General features: G+C 52.0%; 1 protein-coding gene across 1 annotated transcript; it reads left to right on the forward strand.

Moving 5' to 3' along the window:
* Positions 1 to 15,132: 15,132 nt before the first annotated feature.
* Positions 15,133 to 17,460, forward strand: LOC125433327 (basic proline-rich protein-like; the record flags this gene model as incomplete). Its single annotated transcript, XM_048497829.1, has 2 exons — positions 15,133 to 16,284; positions 16,837 to 17,460. Coding segments are annotated over 2 exons (1,776 nt in total), but the record flags the coding sequence as incomplete, so codon positions are not given.
* Between the last annotated feature and the right edge of the window lie 999 nt (positions 17,461 to 18,459).

Consider the following 18,459-nt stretch of genomic DNA (forward strand, 5'->3'; position numbering starts at 1 on the left):
GAGGGGCAAGTCAGGGAGAGAAGAATTCTGGAAACCTTACATATCCTTTTACCAGAAACTTGGGGGGGGGGGTTGTTTTATACATGGAAATTTATTGAATTATGGACTAAAAATATGACAAAATACATGGGTGCATATTGTGGGACAGGAGGATAGACCTGAAAATTATATTTGATATTAAAGAATATGGGATTTATATAACCAAAGATTCAAGAGGGTTTTCTCTTTAACCCAACTGGTCATTAGTAGATGCAGACAAAAGATTTTATCACTAAGGAATGTGGAACACAATGGGGTGCAGAGACAAACGTGTGACAGAGAGTACATTGAATAGACCTTTAAGGCTTACCCAGCTAGAAAAGATGGCATATGTGAATAAACACAGAAATGAAGAGATCAAAGGTTAGAATAGAGATCAATCTGATCAGATAATTGAAAATGTGTTTTTATATATTTTAATGAACACTGGAAATAATAGTGAAATATATGAAAAGTAGATATATAGCCTGTATTCTACTAGAATCACATATTATAATTGTCATAATCATTTTTAACCCTTTAAAGTGAATAAGTTATATGTGAAATCTTTTCACCCTGAAGATGTATCTTCCTGGGAAAACCCCACTCTTAGGAATGTTGGAAACTTTTTGCGCCCTGCCCAAGTAGGGAGGGAGGGTGGGTCAGTTTGCTCAGGAGCAACCGTGTGCTGCCTAATATATAGGGAACATGCTCCACCCCTTGAACTCGTGTGCATCATATGATCAGGCTGGGCATGACTTGGTCGCACAGCCGGCCCAGGGCATGCATGGTCACTGCTCTGGAGCTCACCATGAGCCCTGCCCCCTGTCGCAATTATGACTTAGTTGATTCTAGTGCCATTATTTATCTTGATAGAAAACCAGAAATACTAAGTGCAGTTTTATTGCCCTCTTTGCCTACGCGAAAGGACATGTAGTTTTGAGTAGAGAAGGACAGAACTTTCCAGTTTTTGTGTAAAAGCCAGAATAGCCAATTTGATTTAAAAAAATGAATGCATATCTGGGAGAAATATGATCATATGGGGTATGTATGTATTAGGGTATGATTGTGAATTATGACGTATGTATTCTTTGTATCTATAAAAGATGAAGGTCTTTGTCTGGTTGGGTGAGACTCTCTCTTAGAGAGACCACCCTGTGTGTGAAATATTTAATTCTACACAGTAAAAATACTTTTTCTCTCTTAAAGCCTGAATTTTGGTATTCTTTTTCTCTACCAGTCTTCCTAAACATAACTGAGCAGGGCTAGATAGGGATTCTGATCCGACAATATATTCTCAGCATTAGATTCATAATGCACTTTTGTCAGAAGCCCCCAGCTTTATGCACATAGGTGCCCTCATGGACAGGAACAAAGTGACCAGCATTGTCTGCTATTAACATATGCACATTACTGGATTTCAATATGTCTGCTTTGATTAATGTACATTTGATAACTGGCAGATGATTTACTCTGTCGCAAACATTCTACCTGATCATTCTGCTGTATATGTAGACTATGCTTTAAAAAATTGGCTTGAATTCCACAATGTCCACAAGTAGATCTGAACATGCAAAGGGGAACTCCCGTCCTCCTTCTCACTCACTCTCACTTCTCCATTCATCTTCCTGAAATTTTGATGGAGGGGATTAAGGGATCTTTGTGAATGATATTGGCGGAAGGGGTCTACAACAGAAAGGGGATTAAATATAAATCCCCTCTCTGATGACAGAAGTGCCATCACTAGAAACAAATGTTGAGATACAACTGTTGTACTTAATTTACAAATTCAGACTGAATACACCATATAAATATTTGATTGTGGCTTACCCCAGAATCCTTCCTTCTCACCTATTCTTCTTTTCTAAGAAATCCACTCAGTGGTAATGAAAACAGTTTGCAAAACGGCTGGTTCATATCTATGTGTGCTCATCACTTGATTTCTGTGAGGTTCTAGTCACTGGAAAACACTGTGCTTGAAGTAAGATGTAAATTCTCTCTGTGGTGTTAGATCTGTGGTGGCCCTGCAAAAGAAGGCAGAAGACCTATACAAGGCTGGATCCAGGGGAAGATGAGGTGGGTGTCTCAGGCAGCAGGCAGAGAGGAAGTGGTAGCAGGAGGTGGGGGACACAACTGGAAAAGATGGCTTGTTCTTCAGTGTGCATGCAAATTCCACCTGCCCCCCCCCCCAATTAGGCAGTTGGTAGAACATGGGGGAGGCTCAGTTGCAAGGAGAGATAGTACGTTCCATAGCCTGCAAGGTTAGTTCCCCTAATTAGGCTCTCCTAAAAGTAGGGGAGGCGAATTGCCAGGTACAGAGAGCTCATTCTGCAGCATGTATGCCCCGTTCCCACCATTAGGCTTCTGCTAAGCAGGAGGAGAGGCTCCATTGCATGGAAGAGATGGCTCATTCTGCAGTGTGCACACCCAGTTCCCCCAACTGGACTTCTGTTAGGAGCTGGGAGAGGCTCAATTACACAGCAGAGATGGCTCATTCTGCAGTGTGCATGCCCCATTCCCTGCATGGAAGAACTGGCTCGTTCTGCAGTATGCACACCAGTGATGAGAGAAGGAGAGTTTGAATTTATGCCCCACTTTTCTCAACCATAAGGAGTCTCAAAGTAGCTTACAAACTCCTTCCCTTCCTTTTCACAACAGACATTTTGTGAGTTAGTTGGGGCTGACAGAGTTCTGAGAAAATTGTGACTAGCCCAAGGTCACTCAGCAGGCTTCATGTGTAGGGGTGAAAAAACAAACCTGGTTCACCAGATTAGAGTCTACTACTCATGTGCAAGACTGGAGAGTCAAATCTGGTTCTCCAGATGAGAGTTTACCACTCTTAATCACTGTACCACACTGGCTTCTACTAAAAGGAATTGCTGCCAGGAGATGGGAAAGGCTGAGTTGCCCAGCAGAGTTTGCTTGTTCTGTAGCATGCATGACCCCTCTCTCAATTAGGTTGCTGTTAGGAGGTGAAGGGAGGGGCAGACCCTGGGGAGTCACAGCCCTTAATAAGGCAGAAGCTGTGGCTGTTAGCTGGGCAAAACTGTGGTGAGCAAAGAGGAGGTAGGACTAAAGCTTCCTAAGGAGATAGTCAAAGATGTCAGGTTCTATGCAGTAGTCTCTCAGATAACCTTCTTTGACCTTGCTAATCTCTATCCTTCCCTTGATTGACAAAGTCTCCACTCTTCCACCTGCAGGACTTTCCAGTTCCTTATCTTTATTTTATTGTTTATTTATTAAATTTCTATGGTTGATTCCGCAGGATACAAATATAACAGGTTTATGAAGGGAAATATCCCACTGGTTCTGTTGGGTTTTCCGGGCTGTGTGGCCGTGGTCTGGTGGATCTTGTTCCTAATGTTTCACCTGCATCTGTGGCTGGCATCTTCAGAGGTGTATCACAGGGAAGTCTGAGCTTATCAGAAAGAAAAAAAATATTATTGGGCCTCACAGCAACAAATTTGTTTTTCTTGACAATAATATAAGGGGGTGTTATTTTGTACTTTTATCCCCCTTCCCCAAAAATGTAGATCCAACCCCGGACCTCTAGGTTAATAACACCAATGCTGACGGACTGCAGTTCACAAGCTGTTGGGTGTAGCTCTTCTGGGTCCAAGTAAAACTCAAGACATGCTTTTCAAATTCATTTTCACTATGAGAGCATCACTTGTAGCTGGTGGAAGATGCTACCCTACTTCAGCTTGCAGCAATGAGCAGACATATGGCAGAAATTTACTCAGAAAAAGCAAAAGCTGTGACTCTTCCATCATCACAATGATATTGAGCATATATAGTATAAAATATACCAGCTGCCATGGAAAAATTAAAAGCCGAGCCTCTGTTCACAGGCTTGCTGTCTACTAAAGACATTGCACACAAGGCAAAACAGACTTCAGAAAGGGAAAGGAACAGCATATCTCTAGTCCAATAGGAAAAACAAGATAAAAAAATGAGTTTTCAATAACTTCAGTAAAGGGGGGCAGGGGAAAGAAGGCAGTCAGGATGATGGTGGGATAGGACTTCAAGCACACTGTGGTAAGATAGATAGAATTAAGCCAAAAATATAATGCATGAAGCATGATTTTTAAATTACTTATATTAGAGATGTTGCCAAATGTCTTGGTGACTGGTTTATTCAAAAGACTAGAGTTTCTTCTGATGGTTTTTTTGGCAGTCAGAATAAAAATTACTGTCATCTTCTCCCTGATCAAAATAAATAAAATGCAACAACAACATTGAAATGGTTAAAATTATTCCTAGTTTTGCATACAAAGCAAAGCAGAGAGATAAGAAGGGCTAAGACAACAGAAAACATGTAAGTTTAAAACTTGATAAAGAAAACGGGAGCCAATGCAAAAAAGTATGTATAGAAGAAAAATCAATCCAAAGGAAAGAAAAGACAAATTAATTCAGCAAAAGAAATAGGACAAAGACCAACTTTTTAGTATAATAATCAGTTATAAAAAATAATAACAATGCAACTCAATCCTGGTCATCCTTAATCAGAAGTAAATCCTGGTCATTTCAGTGGGATTTACTCCTAACTACTGGTAATAATTCTAATTCATATGATTTTGAAGGGTATACCTCTGCTTAGGATGGCTGTATTAACCTTTTAAAATGGCTGACTTTGTTTCCAAAGTCTTGCATCCATGGGCACAACATTTGTCCATACACTCTTCCATTTTTTAAAAAAAGCCATCCAGAGATCTGTTTTTCTTACTCTGGAGAATACTTCCAAGTGTCCTTCAATGTGGGAGACATAAATGGTTTGATTGGTAAAAGAGGGCAGAAATGGGAAGAAGCTCCTGTGCATGGGCACAAATTCCCAAGAAGTGCTTCATGGAACAACCAAAGGATTGTACATTCAGAGCGTGAAAATATATATTCGTATATAGCAACAGGGGGTGAACTTTGTATTGTTTAAAAAATCTGTAAAAGAGGCTAACATAGAAAATGGGGTTTATTATTTAGTTATCAAGTGCTGAATGACTATTTTGTGATGTTGCTATGAAGAATTTAATTCCATTTAGCTTGATGTCACGCACAAATTGCCTTTTACTATCCTTTAGTGCTACCCTGCATTGAAAAGTTATACAGTGAGAGGCTATTTACTGTGAGGATGATTCATACTCTTCAGTTGCTCATTGTTCACAAGTTGTGATTAGTGTTACATGATTTGTCATCACTGATGTGCTGTTTGCCTTCACTTGACAAAGCAATAATAAATGGGGAGATGGAAACTGGCAAAAAAAGTTCCAAGAGTTTTCAAGGGAACAATTATTTAGGCTAAAATGACTGCATTCCATTGAGTTTCTTGGCCATCTGACAACAATGGAACAGTGGTTTCTTTTGTGGAGCTAAGCTCAGTGCAGGTGTACAGAAATGGTGTGGGATGATCTTGTTCTGAACGCATGAAATATTTAAACAAAGGAGGGAAGGAAGGAAGGAGCAGGCAATAAGCTGGAAAGTGACAGGAACTGAGCTAATCTGAGAGAGAGAGGGGTACATTACTTCCAATAATGAATGAATAGGCCATGGTGGTCAATCTCCTACAGCAGCAGTGGCATAGTGGTTAAGAGCAGGTGCACTGTAATCCGGAGAACAGGGGTTGATTCCCTGCTCTGCCACTTGAGCTGTAGAGGCTTATCGGAGGAACTAGATTAGCCTGTGCACTCCAACACATGCCAGCTCAGTGACCTTGAGCAAGTCACAGCTCTTTGGAGCTCTCTCAGCCCCACCCACCTCACAGTGTGTTTGTTTTGGGTAGAAAGGGAAAGGAGATTGTAAGCCCCTTTGAGTCTCGTTATAGGAGAGGGGAGGTATGAATCCAAACTCTTCTTCTTCTTGCATCCAGTTAGACCAAGAGATAAGAGATCACCACCTTGGTACAACTGGATATTATGTAGAGAAGCTCAGGAGTATAAGGTTATTTGTGCTCATGCACAGCACCTTCTAAGATTACAGACATATGCAGAAATAGCCAAACCGCCAAATGCCCAAGTAGTCACAAAGTATTAAGAAAGTTCTGGAGCTCCAATTACATGTATTTCATTACAAAGGCCACATAATAGCCTGTTTCCCAATAATTTCATTTGAAGAAGCATGTATGTGTTTTAGGCCCCTTCCGCACACGCAAAATAATGCGTTTTCAAACCACTTTCACAACTGTTTGCAAGTGGGTTTTGCTATTCCGCACAGCTTCAAAGAGCACTGAAAGCAGTTTGAAAGTGCACTATTCTGCATGTGCGGAATGAGCCTTAGTTGTAATGCACTACTTCCAGATCAAAGCCAAAAGACAGAACTACTATTTTATAAAAGATAGGGGAGGTGCCAAAAAAAGGAAGGCAGCTCATTTTGAACTGGGTTGTGTTCTATCCTTCAAAAGATGTGGAGAACAACTTAATTGATTTCTTGAATTCGGTTTATTGCAGACCTTTCCATATGGGCAGGGAGACATTAACAATTAAAATATGATGGTGTGGGAATGGAAATCAAATGTCTAAAAATTATATTTGATATCAAGGAATATGGGGTTTGTAAGAACCAGAGATTTGTAAAATCAAAATGGGGTTTCTGTGTATAGAGACCAGCATGTCAGCAGTCACGCACTGATCATGCAGGCAAAGCAAAAGATTAAAATCTATAAGATCTGGTCACTACGGGCCAAAGACGTGACAGAAGACGTATATTTTATAGCCTTGTTTTTCAGAACTAGCTATATGAGATGCCTACCTGAAATAAACATAGCAATAAAAAATCAAATGTTAGAATAGAAAGGAATTTGATTAGTTAATTGAAAATGTGTTTTTCTATATTTTAATGAACACTGAAATGATAATGAGGGATGTATATTTATTTGTATTTTACTATAATTCTGTTCTACTAGAATCACATAGTATATTTGTCAAAATCATTTTTAACCTTTTAAAGAGCAAGTGTATGTGAAATCTTTCTACCCTGGAGAGATATTTCCCTTTGGGAACAAACTTAGGAAAGTGGGAAAAACTGGTTATCTTTGAAAACCAGAATTCGGTTTATTGCAGACCTTTCCATATGGGCAGGGAGACATTAGCAGAGGACATGCAGCTTTTGTGTGACAAGGAGAATCAGACCAGCCAATCAGATCTTAATGCTCATGCAGAAAACATGTGTATGGGGAAAATGGGATATGGGTTATGTATGCAGGTATGATTATATGACGTATGTACTCTTTGTATCTGTAAAAATGAAGTTTTTGTCTGGTTACGGTGCCTCTCTCTCTCGAGTACCCTGTGTATGCAATACCTAATTCTGCACAGTAAAATCTATCTTTCTATTTCAAGCTTGTTTCTTGGGGTTTCTTTCTTTGACAGTCTTTATAAAATCCCACGGCGCAGGACCATACACTGGTTTGTGGCCTGACAATGGGCTACTTGTGACAAGGGAGAGAAAAATGTGGAATATTTTCTGAAATTGATGTAAATTCTAAACTGTATTAAATGTTACTGAAGGGGAAAGAGTTCTATATAGGACTTCAGTGGCAGTTTGGGGTTTCAGTGGCGGTTTGGGGTTTTTTCTAGCATGTACATCTGCCCAGAAAGGTATCAGTATAGGGACACAAAAACCGTTTTGTTTTTGTCTTTGACTGGCTTCACTTTTATCTTACAGATCACTTACTTGTTCCTAGCTTTAATCAAAGTTAACATGAAGTAAATGCCATGGGAAGATAAAAGTCTTCATTACAGTTAACCTTTGTGTAATTTCATTTCACCGTCACTTTTCCCTCCTTCCGTTGTAACTATGCAATTAGATAAAGGGCAGTCTGCTTCCCACTAGTAACCTGGAAGTAAAGGGGGAGGGAGTTTGAATTTCATGGATATTAGTACGGAACAAAGATAAAATCCAAAGATTCCTGCAATGCAGACCCATAGTGAGCTAAACTTTTCAAGATTATAACAAAAGACTTCAAAAATATTGGGAATTACAGGTTTTTTTTAAAAAAAGCAGCCTTTCAATAAATTGTGCATTGCAATTGTGCATTGCGAGACAAATGGAATTGTAAAGTCAGCAACAGCGTCACAGCAACACAGCTTATGGGGTCTTCAGATGCTTTATATGCTTTATTATGGGGTCTTCAGATGCTTTATAGTAACTTTCAGGTTCATTTTCATTTACAATGTTTCATAGATAGTTAACCTTTCTGAGTTAGCTGTTTAAACGTCACAGACCAACAGTAAAGGGACTCTGTCTGTGACAAAGACATAATCAACTCACAACTTATGTGAAAAATTGCAGAAATTGAAACCTCCTATAAAATCAATATTTCACTATGAAGGCTTCATATCCATTTATTATGCTGCAACTCTTTTGTGATGATAATAATTATTCTTTTACCTTAACAAGGATAGGTTAGAGTCAAAGTCCCATTCACCATCCAAATGGTTCCTCAGAAACTTTGTACTCAATTTAAAGATGTTCTGTTGTGTGAGTAAAACTTTGAAAGCAGCAATGAAAATATAATTTAATTCCCCTAGAGAAGAATTCTCCAGCTTTTTGTATCATTCATTTCTATTGGACTAGGTAGATTGAGAACACAAGATTTTAAAAATGAGTTAAACGAGGGAACACAATGTGAACTCCGTATGAACATCTCATTTGAAGTTGGAGAAAACAGTGCCATTCTGCTAACAATGGAATCCTTGTCCATGAATTGCTTTTGTTAATATTACATAGTTTGGGGGGGGCCTGCTGTCAGGGGTGCAATTGTTAAGGTATCAGCACCAAATTTTTGGCGTATCTTTAGGAGACTCTCCTGATAATACCACCCATGTTTGGTGAGGTTTGGTTTAGAGGGTCCAGACTAGACTGTGTTTCTTCAAACATGACATTACAGTATTGCCTTTCAAAGACGTCATTAAGATGTTGTCATGCCCCCCCCCCCACAGCTGAAAGTTCTCATCCTTGGGGGAGGGGGCAGATTACAGATGCATTGTGTAAAATTCTAACACTAAATTTATAACCTTTCAACCTTATTTGTATTTGATCCTTTTAATGAAGGATCTTTGATAATCTGCTCATGAGAAAAACATATACGTCATCTATGGACCATGCCGCCCTTTTCCCCTCCTTCTTCCTCCAAGGGGATTTAGTAGATGGACGCCATTGATATATTTGATGCTAGAACGCTGCATTTTAATGGGGTTGGTTTTAATAATATAGAGCCATCATTTAATGTATATCTAAATTTGGTATTATCGATTTTACTGTGCTCTATCTATTTGCCTGTACACCGCCCTGAGCCCTTCGGGGGAGGGCGGTTTATAAATATAACAATAAATATAAATAAATAAATATATGTTGTGTATTTTCTCCACACTGCTGATAAAGGTATTTTGGATCAGAGTACCTAAAGGGAAACAAACTTCACAACTGCTGACTTCCTCTGTGGTTCAGATGTTAAATATGGGATCCCAATATGGATTGGTGATTTCCAATCTGATGTCGAGATAATTCAGTCACAATTCTTGAGAAGGATACTGGGAATTCCAAATAGCGTTACTTATACAACTCTGTGTCTTGAAGCTGGACTCTCTCTAGTCAACTCAAAAAGGATATTGAAGAAATAGAAAAAGTGCAGAGAAGGGCAATGAGGATGATTGAAGGATTGGAGTACCTTCCTTATGAGAAGAGGCTGCAGGGTTTGGGGTTCTTTAGTTTGGAGAGAAGACAACTGAGGGGGGATGTGATTGAAGTCTATAAAATTATGCATGGGGTAGAAAATATCGTCTATCCCATCAAATATTAATTGCTGCATTTTAACTTATATTATTGAAAGATTCTTGTATTTGATTTTATGTCTATTCGTATTTGAACTTTATGTTGTTCACTGCCCAGAGCCCTTTGGGGGTTGGGCAGTATATAAGTTTGAAAAATAAATAAAATAAATAATAATAAATAAATAAAATGTTAACAGAGAGAATTTTTCTCTCTTTCTCACAATACTAGAACCAGGGGGCATTCATTGAAAATGCTGGGGGGAAGAATTAGGACTAATAAAAGGAAACACTTTTTCTCGCAACGTGTGATTGGTGTTTGGAATATGCTGCCGCAGTAGGTGGTGATGGCCACTAACCTGGATAGCTTTAAAGGGTGTTTGGGCTGATTTATGGAGGAAAAGTCAATGTATGGCTACCAGTCTTGATCCTCCTTGATCTGAGATTGCAAATGCCTTAGCAGACCAGGTGCTCGGGAGCAGCAGCAGCAGAAGGCCATTGCTTTCACATCCTGCATGTGAGCTCCCAAAGGTATCTGGTGAGTCACTGCGAGTAACAGAGTGCTGGACTAGATATACTCTGGCCTGATCCAGCAGGCTCTTTCTTATGTTCTTATGGAAAGGCCACAGTTCGATTCAGCATGCTTTAGATTTTCTGGATTGGGTCCACTCTCCCCACAACAGACACCTTGTAAGGTAGATGGGGTTGTGAGAGTTCTGAGAGAACCATGAGTACACCACAATTTAATTTTGTGCTTTGAGTTAAGAGTTCTGAGAGAATTGTGACTGGCTCATGATTACATTTTCTGCTGTGGGTTATGGAATAGGAAATTTGGAGTGCTGTTCAAGACTTGGACTATTGCAGTCACTAACAAAGGGGGGGGACTTGTCTTCAATGTCTGCGCAAGCAAATTGGTAAACAAATGCTGGAAAATTTCTACCCACTCCAGTTTATTTCAGTTTTACTACGGAGGGGGAAGGAGGAGGCTGCATTTAGAATAGAGAAGGGTGTCACTTACTAAAACTGAAAGGAGTCTGAAAGAAGTAATCCTCATGAGCAAGGGGGAGGACTGATGGTGTTGGAGTTATTCTACACACTGTAATTTTTTTAAAAAATTATGGTTTTGTGCTTTGGATTAAGAATTGGGAGCTTTGGTTTGCTGTTGAGACCTGGGCCTGATGCAGTTGCTACAACAAAATGTGTTTCCCACACTTGCACAAGCAATTTTGAACTCAAAGACAAATGCTGAACAGCTCATATCCACCCCCAACTCACTGAAGGGGTGGAAAGGCCACACTTCGAATAGAGAAACGTGACATTGGTTATCCTGTTATTAAAACTGAAAGTCGATCAGAGCCAAAAAAAGGTAATCCGCAGCTGTCCACATGAACAAGGCCTTTATTACAAAGGGAGAGGATTGATGTGGTTTCAGTGACTCATTCGCCGATGCTAGTTTTGGGTTCAGATTTAGCATATGTGCCCCTATTATGGGATATTCAGTATTTGTCATGGTGTATGCTTGCTTATTTGAGGGCTCTGTTTAAGTGACCTCTAGTTAGCAGCTTTTGAATGAGTTTGAAAAGTTTGAAAAATGAAGGACTGCTCGATTATAGGACACAACTTCCCTTGTAATGATGAGCTGCAGGAATGAATGGAGCATGTTCTATGTTGCCCTTAACCGGACAGACCTCCCAGGTGTCTGGACAAATATTCCAGCTGTCTGGACAAACCACCCATGTGTCTGGACAAACTCCAAGTGTCTGGAAGAACCTCACAGATGTCTGGACAAACCTCCCAGGTGTCCGGACAAACCTCCCAGGTGTCCGGACAGACCTCCCATGTGTCCGGACGAACCTCCCAGGTTTCCGGAAGGACCTCCCAGGTGTCCGGACAAACCTCCCAAATGTCCGGAAAAATATTCCAGCTGTCTGGACAAACCACCCACGTGTCCGGACAAACTCCCAGTGTCTGGAAGAACCTCAAAGATGTCTGGACAAACCTCCCAGGTGTCCGGAAAAACCTCCCAGGTGTCCGTACAGACCTCCCATGTGTCCGGACGAACCTCCCAGGTTTCGGGACAGACCTCCAACGTGTCCGGACAGACCTCCCAGGTGTCCGGACAATTATTCCAGCTTTCCAGTCAAACCACCCACGTGTCCGAACAAACTCCCAGTGTCTGGAAGAACATCCCCGTTGTCCGGACAAACCTCCCAGGTGTCCAGACAGACCTCCCATGTGTCCGGACAAACCACCCAGATGTTCGGACAGCCTTCCCAGCCTTCCCAGCTCCCAGGTTTCCGGACAGACCTCCCAGGTGTCCGGACAGCCTTCCCAGCCTTCCCAGCTCCCAGGTTTCTGGACAGACCTCCCAGGTGTCCGGACAGACTTCCCAAGTGTCCGGACAAATAATCCAGCTGTCTGGACAAACCACCCACGTGTCCGGACAAACTCCCAGTGTCTGGAAGAACCTCAAAGATGTCTGGACAAACCTCCCAGGTGTCCGGACAAACCTCCCAGGTGTCCGGACAGACCTCCCATGTGTCCGGACAAACCTCCCAGGTGACCGGACAAACCTCCCAGGTGTCCGGACAGACCTCCAAGGTGTCCGGACCATTATTCCAGCTGTCTGGTCAAACCACCCATGTGTCTGCACAAACTCCCAGTGTCAGGAAGAACATCCCCGTTGTCCGGACAAACCTCCCAGGTGTCCAGACAGACCTCCCATGTGTCCGGAGAAACCACCCAGATGTTCAGACAAACCTCCCAGGTGTCCGGACAGACATCCCATGTGTTCGGACAAACCTCCCAGATGTCCAGACAAAAATTCAAGGTGTCCGTACAGACCTCCCAGGTGACCGGACAGACCTCCCAGGTTTCCGGACAGACCTTCCAGGTGTCCAGACAGACCTCCCAGGTATCTGGACAAACCACTCAAGTGTCCGGATAAACCTCCCAGGTGTCCGGACAGACCTCCCAAGTGTCCGCACAGCCTTCCCAGGTGTCCGGACAGACCTCCCAGGTTTCAGGTCAGACCTCCCAGGTTTCCCGACAGACCTCCCAGGTGTCCGGAGAAACCACACAAGTGTCCGGATAAACCTCCCGGGTGTACGGACAAACCTCCCAGGTGTCCGGAAAAATATTCCAGCTGTCCAGACAAAAATTCAAGGTGTCCGTACAAACCTCCCAGGTGTCTGGACAAACCTTCCAGGTGTTTGGACAAACCTCCCAGGTGTCCGGACAAACCTCCCAAGTTTTCAGAGAGACCTCCCAGGTTTCTGGACAAACCTCCCAGGTGTCTCGACAAACCTGCCAGGTTTCCGGACAGACTTCCAAGGTGTCCAGACAAACCACCCAGGTGTCCGGACAAACCTCCCAGGTGTCTGGTGTCCGGAAAAATATTCCAGCTTTCCGGACAGGTGTCCGGACAAAAATTCCAGCTGTCCGGACAAACCACCCACGTGTCTGGACAAACTCCCAGTGTCTAGAAGAACCTCAAAGATGTCTGGACAAACTTCCCAGGTGTCCGGAAAAACTTCCCAGGTCTCCGGACAGACCTCCGAGGTGTCTGGACAAACCTTCCAGGTTTCCGAACAAACCACCCAGGTTTCCGGACAGACCTCCAAGGTGTCCGGTCAAACCACCCAGATGTCCGGACAAACCTCCCAGGGGTCCGGACAAACATCCCAGGTTTCCAAGGTTTCCGGACAGACCTCCAAGGTTTCCGGACAGACCTACAAGATGTCGGGACAGACCTCCCATGTGTCCGGACAGACCTCCCAAGGTGTCCGGCAAAAATCCGAGGTGTCCGGACAAACCACCCACGTGTCCGGACAAACTCCCAGTGTCTGGAAGAACCTCCAAGGTGTCTGGACAAACCTCCCAGGTGTCTGGACAGACCTAGGAGGTGTCTGGAAAAACCTTCCAGGTTTCCGAACAAACCACCCAGGTTTCCGGACAGACCTACAAGGTGTCCGGACAAACCACCCAGATGTCCGGACAAACCTCCAAGGTGTTTGGACAAACCACCCAGGTTTCCGGACAGACCTCCAAGGTGTCCGGTAAAACCTCCCAGGTGTCCGGACAAATATTCCAGCTGTCCCGACAAACCACCCACGTGTCCAGACAAACTCCCAGTGTCTGGAAGAACCTCACAGATGTCTGGACAAACCTCCCAGGTGTCCGGACAAACCTCCCAGGTGTCCAGACAGACCTCCCATGTTTCCGGACAAACCTCCCAAGTTTCCGGACAGACCTTCCATGTGTCCGGACAGACCTCCCAGGTGTCTGGACAAATATTCCAGCTGTCTGGACAAACCACCCACATGTCCGGACAAACTCCAAGTGTCTGGAAGAACCTCCCAGATGTCCCGACAGACCTCCCAGGTGTTCGGACAAACCACTCAAGTGTCCGGATAAATCTCCCAGGTGTCCGGACAGACCTCCCAAGTGTCCGCACAGCCTTCCCAGGTGTCTGGAAAGACCTCCCAGGTGTCCTAATAAACCTCCCAGGTGTCCGGACAGACCTCCCAGGTGTCCGGACAGCCTTCCCAGCTTTCCGGACAAACTTCCCTGGTTTCCGGACAGACCTCCAAGGTATCCAGACAAACCACTCAAGTGTCTGGACAAACCTTCCAGGTTTCTGAACAAACCACCCAGGTTTCCGGACAGACCTCCAAGGTTTCCGGACAGACCTCCAAACCACCCAGGTGTCCGGACAAACCTGCCAGGTGTCCGGACAAATATTCCAGATGTCCAGACAAACCACCCACGTGTCCGCACAAACTCCCAGTGTCTGGAAGAACCTCGCAGATGTCTGGACAAACCTCCCAGGTTTCCGGACAAACGTCCCAGGTGTCCGGACAGACCTCCCATGTGTCCGGACAAACCTCCCAGGTTTCCGGACAGACCTCCCATGTGTCCGGGCAAACCTCCAAGGTTTCCGGACAGCCCCCCCCACCCCCCCCCCCCCCCACCCCCCCCCCCCCCCACCCCCCCCCCCCCCCACCCCCCCCCCCCCCCACCCCCCCCCCCCCCCACCCCCCCCCCCCCCCACCCCCCCCCCCCCCCACCCCCCCCCCCCCCCACCCCCCCCCCCCCCCACCCCCCCCCCCCCCCACCCCCCCCCCCCCCCACCCCCCCCCCCCCCCACCCCCCCCCCCCCCCACCCCCCCCCCCCCCCACCCCCCCCCCCCCCCACCCCCCCCCCCCCCCACCCCCCCCCCCCCCCACCCCCCCCCCCCCCCACCCCCCCCCCCCCCCACCCCCCCCCCCCCCCACCCCCCCCCCCCCCCACCCCCCCCCCCCCCCACCCCCCCCCCCCCCCACCCCCCCCCCCCCCCACCCCCCCCCCCCCCCACCCCCCCCCCCCCCCACCCCCCCCCCCCCCCACCCCCCCCCCCCCCCACCCCCCCCCCCCCCCACCCCCCCCCCCCCCCACCCCCCCCCCCCCCCACCCCCCCCCCCCCCCACCCCCCCCCCCCCCCACCCCCCCCCCCCCCCACCCCCCCCCCCCCCCACCCCCCCCCCCCCCCACCCCCCCCCCCCCCCACCCCCCCCCCCCCCCACCCCCCCCCCCCCCCACCCCCCCCCCCCCCCACCCCCCCCCCCCCCCACCCCCCCCCCCCCCCACCCCCCCCCCCCCCCACCCCCCCCCCCCCCCACCCCCCCCCCCCCCCACCCCCCCCCCCCCCCACCCCCCCCCCCCCCCACCCCCCCCCCCCCCCACCCCCCCCCCCCCCCACCCCCCCCCCCCCCCACCCCCCCCCCCCCCCACCCCCCCCCCCCCCCACCCCCCCCCCCCCCCACCCCCCCCCCCCCCCACCCCCCCCCCCCCCCACCCCCCCCCCCCCCCACCCCCCCCCCCCCCCACCCCCCCCCCCCCCCACCCCCCCCCCCCCCCACCCCCCCCCCCCCCCACCCCCCCCCCCCCCCACCCCCCCCCCCCCCCACCCCCCCCCCCCCCCACCCCCCCCCCCCCCCACCCCCCCCCCCCCCCACCCCCCCCCCCCCCCACCCCCCCCCCCCCCCACCCCCCCCCCCCCCCACCCCCCCCCCCCCCCACCCCCCCCCCCCCCCACCCCCCCCCCCCCCCACCCCCCCCCCCCCCCACCCCCCCCCCCCCCCACCCCCCCCCCCCCCCACCCCCCCCCCCCCCCACCCCCCCCCCCCCCCACCCCCCCCCCCCCCCACCCCCCCCCCCCCCCACCCCCCCCCCCCCCCACCCCCCCCCCCCCCCACCCCCCCCCCCCCCCACCCCCCCCCCCCCCCACCCCCCCCCCCCCCCACCCCCCCCCCCCCCCACCCCCCCCCCCCCCCACCCCCCCCCCCCCCCACCCCCCCCCCCCCCCACCCCCCCCCCCCCCCACCCCCCCCCCCCCCCACCCCCCCCCCCCCCCACCCCCCCCCCCCCCCACCCCCCCCCCCCCCCACCCCCCCCCCCCCCCACCCCCCCCCCCCCCCACCCCCCCCCCCCCCCACCCCCCCCCCCCCCCACCCCCCCCCCCCCCCACCCCCCCCCCCCCCCACCCCCCCCCCCCCCCACCCCCCCCCCCCCCCACCCCCCCCCCCCCCCACCCCCCCCCCCCCCCACCCCCCCCCCCCCCCACCCCCCCCCCCCCCCACCCCCCCCCCCCCCCACCCCCCCCCCCCCCCACCCCCCCCCCCCCCCACCCCCCCCCCCCCCCACCCCCCCCCCCCCCCACCCCCCCCCCCCCCCACCCCCCCCCCCCCCCACCCCCCCCCCCCCCCACCCCCCCCCCCCCCCACCCCCCCCCCCCCCCACCCCCCCCCCCCCCCACCCCCCCCCCCCCCCACCCCCCCCCCCCCCCACCCCCCCCCCCCCCCACCCCCCCCCCCCCCCACCCCCCCCCCCCCCCACCCCCCCCCCCCCCCACCCCCCCCCCCCCCCACCCCCCCCCCCCCCCACCCCCCCCCCCCCCCACCCCCCCCCCCCCCCACCCCCCCCCCCCCCCACCCCCCCCCCCCCCCACCCCCCCCCCCCCCCACCCCCCCCCCCCCCCACCCCCCCCCCCCCCCACCCCCCCCCCCCCCCACCCCCCCCCCCCCCCACCCCCCCCCCCCCCCACCCCCCCCCCCCCCCACCCCCCCCCCCCCCCACCCCCCCCCCCCCCCACCCCCCCCCCCCCCCACCCCCCCCCCCCCCCACCCCCCCCCCCCCCCACCCCCCCCCCCCCCCACCCCCCCCCCCCCCCACCCCCCCCCCCCCCCACCCCCCCCCCCCCCCACCCCCCCCCCCCCCCACCCCCCCCCCCCCCCACCCCCCCCCCCCCCCACCCCCCCCCCCCCCCACCCCCCCCCCCCCCCACCCCCCCCCCCCCCCACCCCCCCCCCCCCCCACCCCCCCCCCCCCCCACCCCCCCCCCCCCCCACCCCCCCCCCCCCCCACCCCCCCCCCCCCCCACCCCCCCCCCCCCCCACCCCCCCCCCCCCCCACCCCCCCCCCCCCCCACCCCCCCCCCCCCCCACCCCCCCCCCCCCCCACCCCCCCCCCCCCCCACCCCCCCCCCCCCCCACCCCCCCCCCCCCCCACCCCCCCCCCCCCCCACCCCCCCCCCCCCCCACCCCCCCCCCCCCCCACCCCCCCCCCCCCCCACCCCCCCCCCCCCCCACCCCCCCCCCCCCCCACCCCCCCCCCCCCCCACCCCCCCCCCCCCCCACCCCCCCCCCCCCCCACCCCCCCCCCCCCCCACCCCCCCCCCCCCCCACCCCCCCCCCCCCCCACCCCCCCCCCCCCCCACCCCCCCCCCCCCCCACCCCCCCCCCCCCCCACCCCCCCCCCCCCCCACCCCCCCCCCCCCCCACCCCCCCCCCCCCCCACCCCCCCCCCCCCCCACCCCCCCCCCCCCCCACCCCCCCCCCCCCCCACCCCCCCCCCCCCCCACCCCCCCCCCCCCCCACCCCCCCCCCCCCCCACCCCCCCCCCCCCCAGGAAGAACCTCACAGATGTCTAGACAAACCTCCCAGGTGTCCGGACAGACCTCCAAGGTGTCCGGCCAAACCACCCAGGTGTCCGGACAAACCTCCCAAATGTCCGGACAAATATTCCAGCTGTCCGGACAAACCACCCACGTGTCCGGACAAACTCCCAGGGTCTGGAAGAACATCCCCGGTTTCCGGACAAAACTTCCAGGTGTCCAGAACGGACAAACCTTCCAGGTGTCCCAGGTGTCCGGACAAACCACCCAGGTGTTCGGACAAACCTCCCAGGTGTCCGGACAGACATCCCAGGTGTCCAGACAAACCTCCCAGGTGTCCCGACAAACATTCAACGTGTCCGTACAAACCTCCCAGGTGTCTGGACAAACCTTCCAGGTGTTTGGACAAACCTCCCAGGTGTCCGGACAAACCTCCCAAGTTTACAGAGAGACCTCCCAGGTTTCCGGACAAACCTGCCAGGTGTCCGGACAAACCTGCCAGGTGTTCGGACAGACATCCCATGTCTTGACAAATCACCCAGGTGTCCGGAGAGACCAACCAGGTGTGGGGACAGACCTCCCATGTGTCCAGACAGACCTCCCAGGTGTCCGGACAGACCTCCCATGTGTCCAGACAGACCTCCCAGGTGTCCGAATAAACCTGCCAGGTGTCCGGACAGACCTCCCAGGTGTCCGGACAGCCTTCCCAGCTGTCTGGACAAACCTCCCTGGTTTCCGGACAGACCTCC

The sequence above is a fragment of the Sphaerodactylus townsendi genome, linkage group LG05 (assembly GCF_021028975.2).
Source record: "Sphaerodactylus townsendi isolate TG3544 linkage group LG05, MPM_Stown_v2.3, whole genome shotgun sequence".
Classification (NCBI taxonomy): domain Eukaryota; kingdom Metazoa; phylum Chordata; class Lepidosauria; order Squamata; family Sphaerodactylidae; genus Sphaerodactylus; species Sphaerodactylus townsendi.